Raw genomic sequence first — 19,525 nt, 5'->3', positions numbered from 1 at the left:
AATTTGCATTATATCAAGATATTAAAAATACGTAGCAATTTGTCTTTAATGCAAAATTTGTAGCATGTTGTTTTAAGTTTCCCTCAATAACGACATCAACTACTATCACAGCATCAACAGAAGCATCGAATACAAGTACACAGACCTCCATTGCAGCACTGACCTCTATATTAGCTCCCGCCTCAACAAGTACGACAGCACCAACAACTACAGAGAGCACCTCTGAAACATCGGCAATTGAATCAACAGCAATTTCAACAACACCAATCACTTCAACAAGTGGTGAGTGTACCAGTACACTTTTATCAGCAGTTTAATTCTGATTAATTTTAATCAATGCAAGTTGAGAAACATACATAAGTTGAGACATAATAACAAAATATTGTTGGGGTATGTTGTCAGCACCAATTGTGCTGCAGAGAATCACTTGCAATTGTCACTTGACACTCTGCTGCTCTTGCAACATGGATGTGCTATATTACTGAGTAATTTGCATTATATATAGGTATTAAAACACAGAGCAATTTGTCTTTAATGCAAAATTCATCGTATGTTGTTCCAAATTTTATGTTTGCCTCAATAATCACGTCAACTACTATCGCAGCATCAACAGAAACATCGACTGCAAGTACACAGACCTCCACTGCAGCACCGACCACTACGTCAGCTCCCGCCTCAACAAGTACAATACCATCAACTACAGACATGTCTCCTCAAGCAACGACAACTAAATTAACAACAATCTCAACAACGCCAGTCTCTTCAACAAGTGGTGAGTATACCGTTATCAGCAGTTTCATTCGAATACCTTAATCTAATGCAAGTTTAGAAACATATTTGAGAAATAATAACAAAATATTGTTGTGGTATGTTGTCAGCTACAATGATGTAGCGGAGCAATTGTCATTTGATACTTTGCTGTTGCTGCAACATGGATATGTTATATTACTGAGTAATTTCCATTTTTGCTAGGTCCTAAAAATACAAAGCAATATGTCTGGTATGCAGAATTCATAGGATGTTTTTCCAAGTTTTATGTTTGCCTCAATAATGACGTCAGTTACTTTCACAGCAACAACAGAAACATCGACTACAAGTACACAGACCTCCACTGCAGCACCGATCTCTGCATCAGCTCCCGCCTCAACAAGTACAATAGTACCAACAACTTCTGAAACATCGACAATTGAATCAACAACAATCTCAACAACACCACTCACTTCAACCGGTGGTCAGTATAAATTTCTGAGAAGTGCAAAAACAATAGGGCAGTAATAGTAGGGTATTTCAACTACCCTTATATTAACTGGGAAACAATCAGTGCAAAAGGTATAGATGGCACAGAATTCTTAAATTGCATTCAGGAGAACTTTTTAAGCCAGTACGTTGCAAGCTGAACAAGAGATGGGACAGTTCTGGATTTAGTTTTAGGGAATGAATCTGGGCAGGTGGAAGGAGTATCAGAGGGAGAGCATTTTGGTGGTAGTGATCATGGGCCCGATGTTAGCAGGGCTGCGGGTTCCCGGCGGGGGGGCTATCGGGCGGTGGGTAACGCGCCCGGTGAAATTAGTCAGCTTCCCGCGCGATTGTAGCATCCAATCCACTAATTGGATCCACTTACCTTGTCCTCCGGGTTCCCCACTGCTGATCTGCACGTCGGGTGGGCTGCGCATGCGCAGAAAGATCTGTCAGCTGGAGGAGCTCTATTTAAAGGGGCAGTCCTCCACTGACAGATGCTGCAACAAATAGCAAAAATTACAGCATGGAGCAGCCCAGGGGGAAGGCTGCTCCCAGTTTAATGATGCCTCACTCCAGGTATCAATACATGGGGTGAGGAGGAGGTGCGGGAGGAAGCGGCCTGCCTCTGCCACCAGGAAGGCCTGGCTTGAGGTGGCAGAGGAGGTCACCAGTGCAACCAACATATCGCCCACCTGCATACAGTGCAGGAGGCGCTCCAATGACCTCAGTAGGTCAGCCAAAGTGAGTGCACGTAGTCTTTCCCCTACACTCCGTCTGCCACATCACCGCCCCCACCCCACATCTCCTTCAGCACTGCCAACACTACTCTGTCACATCACCCCTCATACCCACTCAAACCTCATCCTCATCTTACCTGCACCTACTCACCTCACCAGTACTCATCCCGCCACTACCACTCAACCCAATCCTCATACAATCTCATGGCTCTATCTCATACTCACCCTCTCGTGCATCTCTTTCACGGCCAGCCTGACTCAACCTGCCACTACCTGTGCTGCATCCACAGGGCATACATCACATATGTGCAGTAGGCAGCATAAGGCAAACGTGTTGTGAGCATGAAGGGGATGCTCAAGGGTGTTTGAGGGTTTGTCATGGGTGTTACTTATATTGAATTTCTGAACAACTCACATTACATATTATATTGGCACCACTACTGCCATGTCTTCGCGAATCCTGTCTGGTTTGTGCAATAATGCCCTCTCCTGAGGATCACGATGAGGACCCACAACTGATGCCACCCATTGTGTCACTGCAGAGTGGGTGTAGGTGTATTTGCAGGGCTCTTTCGCGCAGACGACTGAGAGACATCGGCGATGTCCCCGGTTGCACCCTGGAAGGATGCGGAGGAGAAGTTGTTGAGGGCAGTGGTGACTTTGACAGCGACAGGTAAGAAGATGGTGCTCGGGCCAGGCAGGAGCAGCTTGGCATGAAAGAGGCTGCAGATGTCCACGACTACATGTCGAGTGACTCTGAGCCTCCGTGTGCACTGCTGCTCAGAGAGGTCCAGGAGGCTGAGCCTCGGTCTGTGGACCCTGTGGCGAGGGTAGTGCCCTCTGCGACGCATCTCTCTCTGTGGTAGCCCTCCCTCCTGCTGTACAGGTGGATGTGTCACAGCACTCTGTTGTGGAGCTCCACGTGTCAGAGGTGGACGGCGTGGATGGCGAGGCTGGATCGGCTGGTGATGCTGTTCGCCCTCCGAGGAGGTCATGACTGCAGCTACGGCGGCCCCCATCCGCAAGATGTACATCTGAGGGGGTCCGCAAGGTAGGTACATGTCTCCGGACCCCGGGGTAAGTGTGCAGGTCGGTGACTTTGACTGTCAGGAGGAGGGTGGTGGAGGCCAAACTTTGTCCCAAGTGACAGAGTGGCCTCCTGCAATGGGTGAGGGTCTCCCCCCCCCCCGACCTGTCAAATGGACCTTTGCAGCTGCCACAGGCTGACGCTGCAACACGTCCATTTGAACTGGGAGTGTTTCCCCCAGTGTGGGAAACAGTCCCAGTTTGCTCTAAAATCCCACCCCTCCTCACATAATCCCTTAATCAGGTCAGTTAATGACCTGAAATACCTAAATAAATAGGTTCAAGTGGCATCCCGCTGGCTTTAATTGCCTGCGGGATTCTCACCAACGGGGGCTGCGCGCGCACGCCGGCGCGTCAGCGGGGAACCCGGAAGTGCGCGGGTTCAGGGCGGGCTCCGGTCCCGCTCCGGGATTCTCTGATTTTCGGAGCCCCCCCGGGAGGAACGCACCCGATAGCGGGTGCTAAAATGTCGCCCCATAATTCAGTTCGATTGAGCATAGTTATGGAAAAGGACAAAGATAGAACAGGAGTAAAAATTCTAAATTAGGGAAAGGCCAGTTTTACTAGGCTGGGAAGTGATTTCGCAAAAGTGGACTGGAAACAGCCACTTGAAGGTAAATCAGTGTCAGAGCAGTGGGAGGCATTCCAGGGGGAGATTCAAGGGGTTCAGAATAAACATGTTCCCACAAAGAAAATGGGTAGGATTGCCAAATCTAGAGCCCTCCTCTGGATGACAAGGAGCATACAGGGTAAGATTAGGCAAAAAAGGGAAGCTTGTGTCAGACACCGAGAGCTCAATGCTGCAGAAAGCCTAGAGGAGTATAGAAAGTGTAGGGGTGAAATTAAAAAGGAAATTAGGAAAGCAAAGAGAGGGCATGAAAAAATACTGGCAAGTAAAAGTAAGGAAAGCCCAAAAAATATTTTATAAGTACATAAACAGCAAAGAGGATAACTAAGGACACAGTAGGGCCTATTAGATACCAAAAAGGTGTCTAAATATGTGGAGGTGGAAGATGTGGGTATGGTTTTTAAGGAATACTTTGCATCTGACTTCACAAAAGAGGGGGACAATGCAGAGATTGTAGTTAAGGAGGATGAGGGGAGAGAAATATTAAATGGGATAAACATAGTGGGAGAGGAAGTATTAAGGGGTTTAGCATTTTTGAAAGTCACCAGGTCCGAATGAAAATTATCCCAAGCTGTTAAAAGAAGCAAGGGAGGAAATAGCGGAGGCTCTGACCATCATTTTCCAATCCTCTCTGGCTACAGGCGTTGTGCCAGATGATTGGAGGACTGCTAACATTGTACCATTGTTTAAAATGGGAGAAAGAGATAGACCGAGTAATTATAGGCTAGTCAGTCTAACCTCGGCCGTGGGCAAATTATTGGAATCAATTCTGAGGGACAGCATAAATTGTCATTTAGAAAGGCACGGGTTAATCAAGGACAGTCAGCATGGATTTGTTAAAGGAAGGTCGTGTCTGATTAACTTGATAGAATTTTTTGAGGAGGTAACAAGGAGGGTTGAGGGTAACGTGTTTGATGTAGTGTACATGGATTTTAGCAAGGCTTTTGACAAGGTCCCACGTGGCAGACTGGTCAAAAAAGTGAAAGCCGATGGGATCCAAGGGAGAGTGGCAAGTTGGATCCAAAATTGGCTCAGTGGCAGGAAGCAAAAGTTGACGGGGGTTTTTGCGACTGGAAGGCTGTTTCCAGTGGGGTTCCGTAAGGCTCAGTACTAGGTCCCATGCTTTTTGTGGTATATATTAATAATTTTGACTTGAATGTGGGGTCTTGATCAAGAAGTTTGCAGATGATACAAAAGTTGGCCACATGGTTGATGGTGAGGAGGAAAGCTGTAGACTGCAGAAAGATATCAATGGACTGGTCAGCTGGGCAGAAAAGTGGCAAATGGAATTCAATTCAGAGAAGTGTGAGGTAATGCATTCGGAGAGGGCAAACAAGGCAAGGGAGTACACAGTAAATGGAAGGATACTGAGAGGTGTAGAGGAACAAAAGGACCTTGGAGTGCATGTCCACAGATCCCTGAAGGTAGCAGGACAGGTAGATAAGGTGGTTAAAAAGGCATACGGGATACTTTCCTTTATTAGACGAATGTAAGGAATCTTACAACACCAGGTTATAGTCCAACAAACTGTTGGACTATAACGTGGTGTTGTAAGATTCCTTACATTTGTCCACCCCAGTCCATCACCGGCATCTCCACATCATCTTTATTAGCCGAGGCATAGAATATAAGAGCAGGGAGGTTATGCTAGAACTGTATGAAACATTGGTTAGGCTTGAGTACTGCATACAGTTCTGGTCATCACATTACAGGGAAGATGTGATTGCACTAGAGAGGGTACAGTGAAGAGTTAAAAGGATGTTGCCAGGGCTGTAGAATTTTAGCTATGAGAAAAGATTGGATAGGCTGGGGTTGTTTTCTTTGGAACAAAGGAGGCTGAGGGGAGATTTAATTGAGGTATATAAAATTATGATGGGACTAGATAGAGTGGATAGGGAGGACCTATTTCCCTTAGCAGAGGGGTCAGTAACCAGAGGGCATAGATTTAAAGTAATTGGTAGAAGGATTAGAGGGGAGCTGAGGAGAATTTTTTCATCCTGAGGGTGGTGGGGGGTCTGGAACTGACTGCCTGAAAGGGTGGTAGAGGCAGAAACCCTCAACTCATTTAAAAGGTACTTGGATGTGCACTTGAAGTGCCAGAACCTGCATGGCTACGGACCAAGAGCTGGAAAGTGGGATGAAGCTGGATAGCTCTTTTTCGGACGGCACAGACACGGTGGGCCGAATTGCCTCCTTCTGTGCCATAACATTCTATGGTTCTATGATTCTATAATAGTACACTTTTATCAGCCGTTTAATTCTGATTCCTTTCAATCTAATGCAAGTTTAGAAATATACATGAGAAATGATAACAAAATATTATTGCGGTATATTGTCAGCTACAATTGTGCTGTGGAGAATCACATGCAATTGTCACTTGAATCTCTGCTGATGTTGCAACATGAATTTGTTATATTACTGAGTAATTTATATTGTATCTAGGTATTAAAATACAGAGCAGTTTGTCTTTATTGCATAATTCATAGTACGTTGTTCCAAGTTTTATGTTTGCCTCAATAATGACATCAGATACTTTCACAGCAACAACAGAAGCATCGACTGCAATTACACAGGCCTCCACTGCAGCACCGACCTCTACATCAGCTCTCGCCTCAACAAGTACAATACCATCAACTACAGGCAGCTCTACTCAAGCAACGACAACAGAATTAACAACAATCTCAACAACACCAGTCTCTTCAACAACAAGTGGTGAGTTTACTAGTATACCTTTATCAGCAGTTTCATTCAAAAACCATTCAATCGAATGCAAGTTTAGAAACATATTTGAGAAATAATAACAAAATATTGTTCTGGTGTGTTGTCAGCTAAAATAATGCAGCGGAGAATCTTGTGCATTTGTCACCTGACACTTTGCTGCTGTTGCAACATGGATATGTTATAATACCAAATAATTTGCATTATATCTGGGTGTTAAAAATAGATAGTAATTTGTCTTTAATGCAAAATTTGTAGTATGTTATTCCAAGTTTTATGTTTGCCTCAATAATGACATCAACTACTTTCGCAGCAACAATAGAAGCAACGTCTGCAAGTACACAGACCCCCACTGTAGCATCAACCTCCACATCAGCTCCCGCCTCAACAAGTACAACAGTACCGACAACGACAGAGATCACTTCTCAAACAGTGACAACTGAATCAACAGCAATCTCAACCACACCACTCACTTCAACAAGTGGTGAGTATACCAGTACACCTTTATCAGCAGTTTCATTCTGATTCCTTTCAATCCAATGCAAGTTTAGAAACATATTTGAGAAATAATAACAAAATATTGTTGTGGTATGTTGTCAGCTACAATAATGCAGCGGAGAATCTTATATATTTGTCACTTGACACTTTGCTGCTGTTGCAACATGGATATGCTATATTACTCCGTAATTTACTTGCTATCTCGGTATTATAAATACAGAGCAATTTGTCTTTAATGCATAATTCATAGTATGTTGTTCCAAGTTTTATGTTTGCCTCAATAATGACATCAACTACTTTCGCAGCAACAGCAGAAGAATCAACTGCAAGTTCACAAACCTCCACCGCAGCACCGACCTCTGTATCAGCTCCAGCCTCAACAAATGCAACAGTACCAACAACTAGAGAGAGCTCCTCTCAAACACTGACAATTGAATCAGCAGCAATCTCAACAACACCACTCACTTCTACAAGCGGTGAGTATACCAGCACACTTTTATCAGCAGTTTAATTCTGATTCCTTTCAATCAATGCAAGTTTGGAAACATATCTAAGAAATAATAACAAAATATTATTGTTGTGTGTTGTCAGCTACAATAATGCAGCAGAGAATCACATGCAATTGTCACTTAACACTCTGCTGCTGTTGCAACATGAATATGTTATATTACTGCGTAATTCGCATTATATGTAGGTGTTAAAAATACAGAGCAATTTGTCTTTAATGCATAATTAATAGTAAGTTGTTCTAAGTTTTATATTTGCCTCAATAACATCATCAACTTCTTTCACAGCATCAACAGAAACATCGACTGCAAGTACACAGACCTCCACTGCAGCACCGACCTCTACATTGGCTCCCACCTCAACAGGTACAACAATACCAACAAATTCGGAGAGCTCTACTCAAGCATCGACAACTGAATCAACGACTATCTCAATAGCACCAGTCACTTCAATAACACGTGGTGAATATTCTAGCACACTTTCATTAGCAGTTTAATTTCACTTGAAATATGGAGTGTGTCCTTTCTTGGCTCCTATTTTCCGCCAGCTGATACAGCTCCCAAACATTTTGCTTAAGAGTTTCATTATGCATGCTTAGTTGATTTGAATGAGCGCATTGATAGTGAGCGCTTCATTTTCTAATCTTTCCATGGGAATTAAGGTTGCTTTCTTGTGGTGGCTCTGAGATGGTCCTTCAGTTGCTTCAGCGACATCTCTTACTGTGGTGCCTGACTGGTCTTGCCTGTTTTCTGGAGCATCTATTGTCACTTTCACAGGTAGACTGAATGGGTTGTCTCCTTGAGAGAAAGCAGCCACATCCATGCCTACTCCAGCCATGCTTCTACAGCTAGACACTGTGACCACTGATCTATGTAGAAGCATACCCAACAGCAGCAATTAGGTCTGTGAAGTCCTGTATTATGGCTCTCTACATCTTTGAAGGTGGCAGGATAAATTGATACGGCTGTGAAAAAGCATACAGGGTCCTTGGCTTTATAAATAGAGGCATTGGGGGTAATTTTAAACCCCAAGAACGGGTGGGTTGGGGGCAGGTGGGAGTTGAAAACAGTAGTTTTTTCGGGTCGCAACCGCAAAATCTTTGGACTTGGCATTCCCAGTGGGAAGCCTGTACTTTTCCACGCCGATGTTAAACCCGGAAATAAAGCTGGGTTGTGGTCGCAACCCAAAAAATAACTGTTTTCAACTCCCACCCGCCTCCTGCCCACCCGTTCTTGGGGTTTAAAATCACCCCCATGGAGTACAAAAGCAAGGAAATTATGCTAATCGTGTATAAATCACTGGTTAGCCCTCAGCTAGAGTATTATGATCACTTCCAGGCACCACACTTTAGGAAGGATGTCAAGGCCTTGGAGAGGGTGCAGAGGAGATTTACCAGAATACCAGGGATGCGGGACTTCAGTTATGTGGAGAGAGTAGAGAAGCTGGGATTTTTCTCCTTAGAGCAGAGAAGGTTAAGGGGAGATTTAATTGAGGTGTTCAAAATTATGAACAGTGTTGATAGAGTAAATAAGGATAAACTGTTTCTACTGGCAGGAGGGTTGGTAACCAGAAGACACAGATTTAAGATAATTGGCAGAAGAACTAGTGGGGAGCTGAGGAGAATTTCTTTTACGCAGCGAGTTGTTATGATCTGGAATGCACTGCCTGAAAGGATGGTGCAAGCAGATCCAATAGTAACTTTCAAAAAGGAACTGGAAATGTAATTGAAAGGAAAAATTTGCAGGGCCATGGGGAAAGAGCATGGGAGTGGGATTAATTGGATAGCTTTTTCACTGGCACGATGGGCTGAATGGCCTCTTTCAGTAGGTTCCAGCTCCTCCACTGCCACCTCCATTTGGTAGTCCTTACAGATGCACTTGTGACAAGTGGAGTAATACAAGCAATACAGTGTTGTACTGCTTGATTCTATTGCACTCGACTGTTGAATGGATGCTGTGGCAAGCATGAATAAATAGATAAGGACCATACCTTAAAATGCTAGCTGCAAGACAATGCTTTAAACTGTGCTTACATGGCAATATACTGCATGTCATGGTGTTGTGCTTGTGCCTATGTAAAAGCGAATGAGGACAGTCAGAACATGTAACAATAGCAGGATGGTGCTCGATCTGAGCTTGGGCTTCAGCGTCCCCAATCCATCTGTGCTGTTGCTGCCAATATTGTCAACTGTGGCCATCTCAAAAGCTGTCAATGGGCAGAAAATTGGGGTCCTTACCCTGCCTATATTTACTCCCACCTTTTTTAAACAACTTTTCCTGCTAACAGAGATTGAATATTGAGATGTTGGAAGCTTGAAGAGCACACACTGTGACACAGAATTGCCACTGCATGACATGATGTGTGTGAGTCAATGAACTTACACTGTGCAGCTTATTTGTATTAAAACATGAAAGCAGAAATTCCCCCACGGAACGTGTGATGATGCAGAACTTCTGCCTGCCGCTTTTGCCTCCCTGCCACCAAGGGCAAGGTCATTACTGTAATAGCGGCAGGTGCCTGCATCAGTAATGGTTCTACAGGAGCAACCAAGTCAAATACCATTTTATCTGTTTTAGGTAGCGCCTTCTTGCAGCTCAGAGCAGCACCTATGCCTGCTTTCTGCCGATGGGCCTTACGGCAGCATATCTAGCCGGATTTCCGGAGGGCCCAGGAACCCCCATATACAGTCCAAGCTGAGGTTAGGATATGAAGGGCTGTGCAGAGAAACATCCACCCTCACCCCAGGTCTGCTGTGTGGGAATTGCATGGGTAAAAGTCTGGCAGAACCGGATTCTGCTCCTAACATTAAATCCCCCTGCTGTGCCAACATTGAATTTTACCCCATAAAGGAGCATAGTTTCTGGGCTATGGCTTGTGTCAAGATGTCAGTGTAATAAGAGTTCCAGTTGTACATTGCAGCTTGAAGATTTGACCTGCTGTAACATGGGACAGCAGTAAATGTTGACAGGTAACTCTTTGTGATACATATACTTGAGCCATCTAACTGGCATATGGTACTGTTGGTAGCTTTACCTTGGTATTTTTCTTAAGGTCTATCATCTTCCACATTTGGTCCCAGGTCAAGTGTACACAGCACTGACCTTGTCTGCAATCTCTTCATTGGCAAGCTATCCTGTTCTCCTCTGGTGGGGGGGTGTCCTGGAGTGCCAAACAGGGCAGCCGTCCCACACCCATCTAATGCAGCAGGACCTCCACTTCATCATCTGCAAAGTGGAGAATTTGATTCCTGTTGCGCTTCGTCAATTATACGCAGACGCTATTTGTTGGCTGAAAACGTGACTTCCCTACAAAATGGCTCTGGTAGTCTTTAAATAGTTGCGGCAGCAACGCAAATACCCCCTTCCTGTGTGTGAGTTTTCAGAAGTAGCTTACTGTGTGAGCAGGAGCTCACTGAACATATGAGATGAGCAATGAGAGTAGAATACAGAAGTTCAGGCAGAAATGGCAATGCACATTACATCAGGTGAATGCCCCACTTCACACCGTTCCCACCTGGGTGTGCATATCACTGAATTTCTACCCTACAATATTTTTGTTAGTATAAAACAATATCGCAAATTGTATTTCTGATGCACTGCCATCACGATCAAGGCTGAATTTTTTTTTTGTTTAAATAGCTACATCAGCTACTTCTGTACCAGCAGCAGCAGAAATATTTTCCACTACAGCAGAAACAGCAACATCTCTCACAATAACACAAACCTCCAGTGCTAACGTTGGGTCAGCAAGAACAACAGTGTTTACAAGTGCAAGGACCTCTGGGGAAACATCCACAGCACAGACATCAGCAAGACCAGCAACAACAGGTAAAATCAACTGGCAGTATTAGAACAAAAACCAGCACATTTCTCAGTAGCCACGGGTAATTCCTGAAACTATATCGGTTTCATATCAGGACACCTTGAGACACACAATACCAAATGATTATTCAACTTAGTGCTTCAGTAAAACAACACAATTGTACCTGCCCTGGTAGAGAAAGCATTTGACTGGAAGAAGTGGAAATTTACATTTTTCGTTCTCAAAAGGGTAACCTTTGTCAGTGTGTTCGGATGATGTTTCTAAATGTGTTACTTTTCTGCACTCATCTGTAATAAGAACTAATAGTTACACTTCAACTGCATTCCTCTTCCAATGAGAGTCTGGGCAGGAATGCTCTTTGTCTCCCTTGCTCCCCTAGCTTTATAACCCATAGCAATGTCCATGAGAATTAACCCATGCAGTGCATAACTTTCTGCTTTATATGACCAACCTCACTACTTCCCTCTCTGGTATTTTATAAACTACTAAAGATTTCAGCCAGCTCTCAGACGACAGACTCAGTTACTCCAAATCAAAGGGCATGGTCTTTGCTCAGGACTTAAATATAAGAAACCTGTTTATGGACAGATACAAACTTACCTAGTTATAATTGTAGCATTAAAATTCTCAGCCCATTAGTATATACACAAACCTATTGGGCCCAATAGCCTGATCACTGAGAGCACTATGAAGAGAAACATATTCCCCTTCCGACTCTATTTCTTTTGAGACCTGCCTGCTCACATCCCAGGAGTTCAATGAACATATTTCCTGAATCCTGAAAGATTTGCCTGCAACAACTACAATTCTTCACATGGGAAGGGAACAGCTTTAAGAAGGGAGTCACTGAAGTAGACAAGCTGCTCCACAAGGACCAGTTTATGTCCTTCTAGCAGTTTAACTGGGTTATCAGCTTGATGGGTCTCTGAAACTTTACAATGGAACTGATATTTAACAAAAAAGGATGACCGTCTGATGCATGAGCACTGGTGTAACAGTTTGAATGTTCAACAGAATCATCATCTAGTCTGACACCATCAGCAACAGAAACACCTTCCACATCTATTCAAACCTCCACAACTGTACCTGAAACAACCTCAGCAGTGCTTGTGATCTCCAGTGAAGCATCCACAACACAAACAACCAGCATGATGACAGGTACAGACAGGAACAACTGAGAGATCATGAATAAGAGTATTAAGTATGGTATATTTATGTAGAGATTCTTTCAATTATCTTGAGCTTTTTGTCTGAAAAGTATATTTTTGTGCCATCATTTGAAATGATTTACTTTTATTTTTGATTTGAAATATCCATGAGGTTTTGAAGTATAGAGAGATGGGGGTAGGTATTTCCCCTGAGCAGAATGCCGCCCGATAGACCCGACAGGAGGCCCGGTGCATTTTGAAGGCTGGGCTGCATTAGCTTTGGGTTAGCGGGCTGTGGGTGGAATCTGATTAAATCTTAAATGGAATTAACAGGGAGCTTTCCGTGGGTCTCCACCCAGGTGTACTCCATCACCTGGATACTGTGAATATTGGCAAATCAGACGATTGCAGCTCATGGCTGCATAGGAAAGAAAATGGGGCGGGTTCCTCTATGGGCGTGTGCTCTGACTTGTCCAATTTCTGATATCCAGTGCGCCTGGGCGCACACCCAGAAAGATCTCTCCTGATAAGCTGTAATATAGATAGATAGATTTTTGCACTCTAAGGGAATCAAGGGATATGGGGATCGGGCGGGAAAGTGGAGTTGAGGTTGAAGATCAACCATGATCTTATTGAATGGCGGAGCAGGCTCGAGGGGCCATATGGCCTACTCCTGCTCCTATTTCTTATGTTGTTATGTTCCTAATCCTTTTTTGGATTGATTTTTATGGATTTTAATTTTTAAATTTTTCTTCTTGCTTTGCACCTCTTTCTTTTATAGTGGAACCCCCCATTGTACCTGTAACAGACAAACCAGTTCAAGAAACTCAGACAAAAAATTTTAATGTAACCTTCAATGTGCTCACACTGCCATTCACACCAAGTCTACAAAATCTCAGTTCCCCACTGTACACGGCTGAATCAAGCAACATTCTTGACAAGGTAAGTATATTATCTAAGTCATTAGGGAAGAAAATGTTATATTTCATTATACATCTTGTATTAAAATGTTAAATTTTAATTTCCTACAGCTCAATAATCTGTACAACAATAGCAAAGTAAATTCAACATTCTCGAATTGTCGGTCTGTATCTTTCAGGTAAGAAATGAATTATTACTGTGAAAGTTCTAAGTTAAATGAATGCACAACTTATATTGATGCTCAAATGACCTGTATTTATTATATTATGCAAAAAAAATCAAGTTACACAAAGAGTGTAAGAAAATTCTTCAACCGCTGTCAAAATCTGATGAGGTAATTCCCTAACTGCATTGTTGCAATCACCACACACCCAAACTTCGGCAACTTAACAGAATTCATCCTGCTATCTGCCTCACAGAGCAAAAGCTACTCCAAATTACCATAAGTGTATAACTGTGATATATTTCGTACATCTTGGCATGTAGTGCCTACTCCTAGAGAATGACTGCCTCAGTAATTGAATAATGTACTTGTAGGTAAACAGGGGATGCAACATGAACTCCTACATTATTAGATTGCAAACAGCCAAAAATAATAGGGCAGAGACCATCTCAGGGTATTGGATTTGACAGAACAATGTTAATATACATGTTAATTATTATCTTATTCAAGATTACCGAAAAAGAACAGAGATTATAAATAGCAGGAATATGTTCTTCGAGCCTCAGAGGTTAATGTAGCAGGTACACAGGATTTTGAATGAACTATTGCTGTTCAGGAATGTCCTCTTAGATGATTGGACAATGATGGCGAACACTTCCAACAGAGTGACCCATCCTCACCCATGGCTCATGAATCATGGTGAATCCAACACAATGGGTGAACCATGTGAAGATCACCCTTTTGGAAATGAAGTCTTGTTGTATATTGCTGTGCAGCAACATTTAATCTGTTGATCACAAATACCATGGGTGAGAGGTGGTCAGGTAACTTGACCCCAGGCCTCCACCAATGCTGACATTCTACTGAAGGGCTTCAGCAACCCGTTGTTGATATTCCTTTTAATTTTTCACTCAGTTCCTCTAAAGAGGAGAAGAAAGAAAGATAGAAAGAAAGAAAAATTGACTGTTGTGATATAGGCAATGCGGCAGCCAATTTACACAAGCAAGGTCCCACAAACAAAATAGCATTGAATTAAATGACCAGGTCATCAGTCAGGGCCTTAGCTTAACATTGAATCCGAAAGACGGCACCTCCCTCAGTACTGCACTGGTGTGCCAGCCTACATTATGTGCTCACGTCTCTGGAGTAGAGTTTGAACCAACAATCTTCAGCAATACAGCAGAAAAGTAGATCAAATCCATGTCCTTGTGCTCCATAGGAGTTACTCATTTAATCAAGCAACTTCAATACAATTCTGCTTCAGGAACCTAGGTCAGGGAAGACAAGTGCAGCACATCCACTAACCTGCATTGAGTTCTGTAGTAAGCCTCCTGCCAATGAATAACCTCAGCCTTATCAATGTGTACAGCCACCTAAATATACAAAACTGTGCAAGATCCTCACTGTATTTTCAAATGTCATGTAATGTACCATCATTAAAGAAATAATGATTATTCAGTTGATTTAAAAAATCTATTCTGCAAACAAATTATACAGAAACATACCTTTCTAATGTTGACAGTTATTCAGTTATTCAGTATTATGTTTAAGATTTTAAAACTAATTAACCACCTGGTATTTGTATGTGGCAGACCTGCAAGTGACGGTAACAGTACAATTGAGGCAATCTGTACTTTCATAAAGAGTGCTACTGCCCAGCAAGTTGATAAAGTTCCACTCTACCATGAATTCCAAGACAACACAAAAAACATCACCACCTTAGGAACATATTTACTGGACAGCAACAGCCTCTTCATTGATGGTATATGCTCACTTTAATTAAATAAAGATTTATTTTTACCTGCACTGTAACTAGTTAAAACTTTATTTTGTGGGCCACCATCTCTCTCGCTAGTGATGCTCTGTCCTTCCTAGTCCCCTGATTACCCTTACCCCTGGTCTGTTGGTTCTCTGTCACTCCCGGTCTGCTGCCTTTCATTCACTCCTGATCTGTTGACTCTCATCTGCTCTGCTGGCTCTTGCTCACTCAACCCTGGTCTGCTGGCTCTTATTTATTCATTCCTAAGTCAATGAGATAAAAGGGACAAAGCACAGGTTATTGTAACATTCATTTTTAGTAAGGATGTTGATGGTGAGACCCCAATTATACCATTTTGAAACATTCAATTACTTACAAAATGTGAAACATCTTATCCAACTCATGTATCTGACTCTGGTAACATCATTTATATCAAATTCATGTAATAATTTCAGTTCTAAAGGCTTAAGTCATCCTTTCTGAATATATTTATTTTTTCAGGTTACCATGAATCAGCTGCTTTAACCAGTAAGTACGATCATTATTTCTCTGTTCAGTTAATATTGTCCTTTAATAACGCTACAAAGGTAACATTGAATTACAACAGCCTGACCTGAGACGAGGATCATATGGGGAAGATTTCCTCTGTGAGTTAGACATAGTGAAATCATAAGCACATTCTTTAGAGATTTGTTCAGGATTCTGTTACAACTAGTACACAGGATAAATTTTCCTCATATTATTTAATTTGGATGCTAAAATATGACTGATGTCCAGGACTTGTAAAATGTATTGGTTGAAAACACATTGTAAAAACTTTTAAAACTCAGAAATAACAATCCCAGTTGCTGAAAGGTCTGGTGAGTGGGATAAATGATCATCCAGTCAGTATAACCAGTGGCTACACTTTTTAACTCAGGTGCCTGTTTATTTATTACAATCACTACATTGTAACTGTGAGTATTATACAAAGTCATTCCTTTCTTTATTGAAAAAAGAACCATCTAATAATGATATCCAGAAAATTCTACATCTCAATTTACTGATCAGATACGAAAAATCTACTTAGTTAAATCCCCTATGTAATAAAATGCAATCTACTTCTGGGTTATGTATGAAATGAATTTGTGCAGAAAAGTAATTATCAAACACAACTGTCCTTCTGGTCATATTCCCCAGTTGGTCAGTGACAGGTGCAGGAGGAGATAGGTCATGAGATGATACAGTGGAATATTAGTGTACGAATGTTTAACATGCTCATCTGAAACTTCTCTCTCCTATTTTAGCAGAGATATTAACCCTTTCAAAATAAATGGGTTTTAATGTCTGCTAAAATATCAGAGAGTGGAATTTCAGGTGAATTTATTGAGGAAGAAGAGAATAGAAGGATATGGGGGCTGAGTGGGAAGATGTAATTGGAGTGAGAGGAGGCTCATGTGGAGTATAAGCAACGTGGATCAGTTGGGCTGAATGGCCTGTTTCTGTGCTGTACAGTCGTACACTAATAGTCCAGGGCATCATTTCAGAACCATTGTTTGTAAGTAAATAAACTAAAGTAACAATTTTATTGATTTGCATAATAACGCTTATATTCAAATGAGAAAAGAACATTTTCTCTCAAAGAGCCTTAGAGGCTACAAAGGAAGTAAAAATCAAATGCCACCACAGAATCCATTCAGTGGTCGGACAGTGGACACTCAGACTGGTTGTATCTAAAGGCTAAACTAGTCAACACCACCAACAAGCAGACCATATCAGCTTGTGCCCAGTGCTGCCGGTGGCAAAATGTAAGCATGGACAACAGCTACTGTACCCTCAAGCAGCAAAGTAGTATGTTACAACATAATGGTAATATATTAGATATACTGCTGCAAGTGGAATCTCTCCTCAATTTCAAAGTAGTGTTCAGATATCAGCAATAGTTTCACACAATCTCCCCAAGGCTCAAACCTCTCAATCTATCTTTCTGGTAATTTGTGCTCATGGATAAAAAAAATATCATACACGAGAGATCTGAATGGTGAGTATTACTGCACCAAAGGGAACCAAGTAATAATCTTATTATTTTGTAGCGCTATCTACAACCTATGTTCCCTATGAGTGCATCTCCTTGCTGGGAAGATGTGATTAGTGTATTAACCGACGTGTACCTTCCAATAAATGTCAAGTTAATTAAAATTACCATGAATTATTACTCCAATCACCACGAAGTAGCTTTACAACCCCTGTTTGTATATAAAATATGAAATGGTGTAGATAAGGTAAAGCCAGAAAAGTACTTCAAAGTAAACCAAAAGTGTAGGACCAGACAACATGATTGGAAATTAGTGAGAAGTAAATTGAGAAAAGGAAAAGCATCAAGGAGTAATAAATGGTTAGAAGAATCTGCCAAACAAGGCAGTAGAGTCAAAAAAAGAGGTGATGGTCAAAATATAGCTGGATATTAAGTTAGGAGGACAGATTACTGGAGGAAACAGCTTTGATGATTGCTTGGTCTTCAGTGGTCCTGGATATTCCTTGTTCTCTCAGCTTTACAGCACATATGATGTGGAGATGCCGGTGATGGACTGGGGTTGACAATTGTAAACAATTTTACAACACCAAGTTATAGTCCAACAAATTTATTTTAAATTCCACAAGCTTTCGGAGGCTTCCTCCTTCGTCAGCTGACGAAGGAGGAAGCCTCCGAAAGCTTGTGGAATTTAAAATAAATTTGTTGGACTATAACTTGGTGTTGTAAAATTGTTTACAATTTACAGCACATAAACAGTATGAGATTGCCCTGCCACATCTTTCAATTAAGTTGGTTGTATCTACTTAACAATAAAGAAAATTTCATTCAAAAGAATATCCTGACAATCAGCAACTTCTGTTTCAATGAGAACAATACAGATTGTTCCAAATAAATTCGCTGCCTCAAAAGGGAAAACATATTCAAGAGTATCTTATTTCCTGTGAGGGAAATAAACCAATAGCACAATGCTGTTTAACTTGTATCCAATTAAAGTTATAACTCGGCACAGCAAACATCAGAAAGTTGTCTTGTATTGAATGCATTAAGTGAGGAACTCTAGAACTAAAACCAACAGATGAGCTAATGATCAATTTACAGGCATTCACTCACATTTTCGCTGATTTTGCCTCCAAAGGAAAGGTGTTCTTTTTTTATTTATTCGTTCGTGGGATGTGGGCGTCGCTGGCGAGGCCGGCATTTATTGCCCATCCCTAATTGCCCTTGAGAAGGTGGTGGTGAGCCGCCTTCTTGAACCGCTGCAGTCCATGTGGTGACGGTTCTCCCACAGTGCTGTTAGGAAGGGAGTTCCAGGATTTTGACCCAGCGACAATGAAGGAACGGCGATATATTTCCAAGTCGGGATGGTGTGTGACTTGGAGGGGAACGTGCAGGTGGTGTTGTTCCCATGTGCCTGCTGCTCTTGTCCTTCTAGGTGGTAGAGGTCGCGGGTTTGGGAGGTGCTATCGAAGAAGCCTTAGCGAGTTGCTGCAGTGCATCCTGTGGATTGTACACACTGCAGCCACTGTGTGCCGGTGGTGAAGGGAGTGAATGTTTAGGGTGGTGGATGGGGTGCCAATCAAGCGGGATGCTTTATCTTGGATGGTGTCGAGCTTCTCCCCTGATTCCCATTGACTTCAATTTTACTAGGGCTCCTTGGTGCCACACTCGGTCAAATGCTGCCTTGATGTCAAGGGCAGTCACTCTCACCTCACCTCTGGAATTCAGCTCTTTTGTCCATGTTTGGACCAAGGCTGTAATGAGGTCTGGAGCAGAGTGGTCCTGGCGGAACCCAAACTGAGCATCGGTGAGCAAGTGCCGCTTGATAGCACTGTCGCGACACCTTCCATCACTTTGCTGATGATTGAGAGTAGACTGATGGGGCGATAATTGGCCGGATTGGATTTGTCCTGCTTTTTGTGGACAGGACATACCTGGGCAATTTTCCACATTGTCGGGTAGATGCCAGTGTTGTAGCTGTACTGGAACAGCTTGGCTAGAGGCGCGGCTCGTTCTGGAGCACAAGCCTTCAGCACTACAGCTAGGATGTATGCTGTACCCAGTGCACTCAGCCGTTTCTTGACATCACGTGGAGTGAATCGAATTGGCTGAAGACTGGCTTCTGTGATGGTGGGGATATCGGGAGGAGGCCGAGATGGATCATCCACTCGGCACTTCTGGCTGAAGATGGTTGCAAACGCGTCAGCCTTGTCTTTTACACTCACGTGCTGGACTCCGCCATCATTGAGGATGGGGATGTTTACACTCCTCATTGAACCAGGGTTGAT

The 19,525-nt window shown here is 42.6% G+C and overlaps 1 protein-coding gene across 1 annotated transcript in view; it reads left to right on the top strand.

Moving 5' to 3' along the window:
• The window catches only part of LOC137299478 (mucin-16-like), a 57,880-nt gene that overhangs the window by 1,816 nt on the left and 36,539 nt on the right, over positions 1-19,525 (top strand). Inside the window, exons 5-17 of the mRNA XM_067968239.1 lie at positions 112-282; positions 605-772; positions 1,073-1,231; positions 6,232-6,402; positions 6,722-6,892; positions 7,212-7,382; positions 7,701-7,874; positions 11,052-11,240; positions 12,250-12,393; positions 13,165-13,325; positions 13,415-13,482; positions 15,060-15,229; positions 15,728-15,754. Of these exons, the coding sequence (XP_067824340.1) occupies positions 112-282; positions 605-772; positions 1,073-1,231; positions 6,232-6,402; positions 6,722-6,892; positions 7,212-7,382; positions 7,701-7,874; positions 11,052-11,240; positions 12,250-12,393; positions 13,165-13,325; positions 13,415-13,482; positions 15,060-15,229; positions 15,728-15,754 (1,944 nt within the window). The remainder of the gene's footprint in view (positions 1-111; positions 283-604; positions 773-1,072; positions 1,232-6,231; positions 6,403-6,721; positions 6,893-7,211; positions 7,383-7,700; positions 7,875-11,051; positions 11,241-12,249; positions 12,394-13,164; positions 13,326-13,414; positions 13,483-15,059; positions 15,230-15,727; positions 15,755-19,525) is intronic.

The sequence above is a fragment of the Heptranchias perlo genome, chromosome 29 (genome assembly GCF_035084215.1).
Source record: "Heptranchias perlo isolate sHepPer1 chromosome 29, sHepPer1.hap1, whole genome shotgun sequence".
Classification (NCBI taxonomy): domain Eukaryota; kingdom Metazoa; phylum Chordata; class Chondrichthyes; order Hexanchiformes; family Hexanchidae; genus Heptranchias; species Heptranchias perlo.
This window is presented reverse-complemented; position numbering and strand designations above follow the sequence as displayed.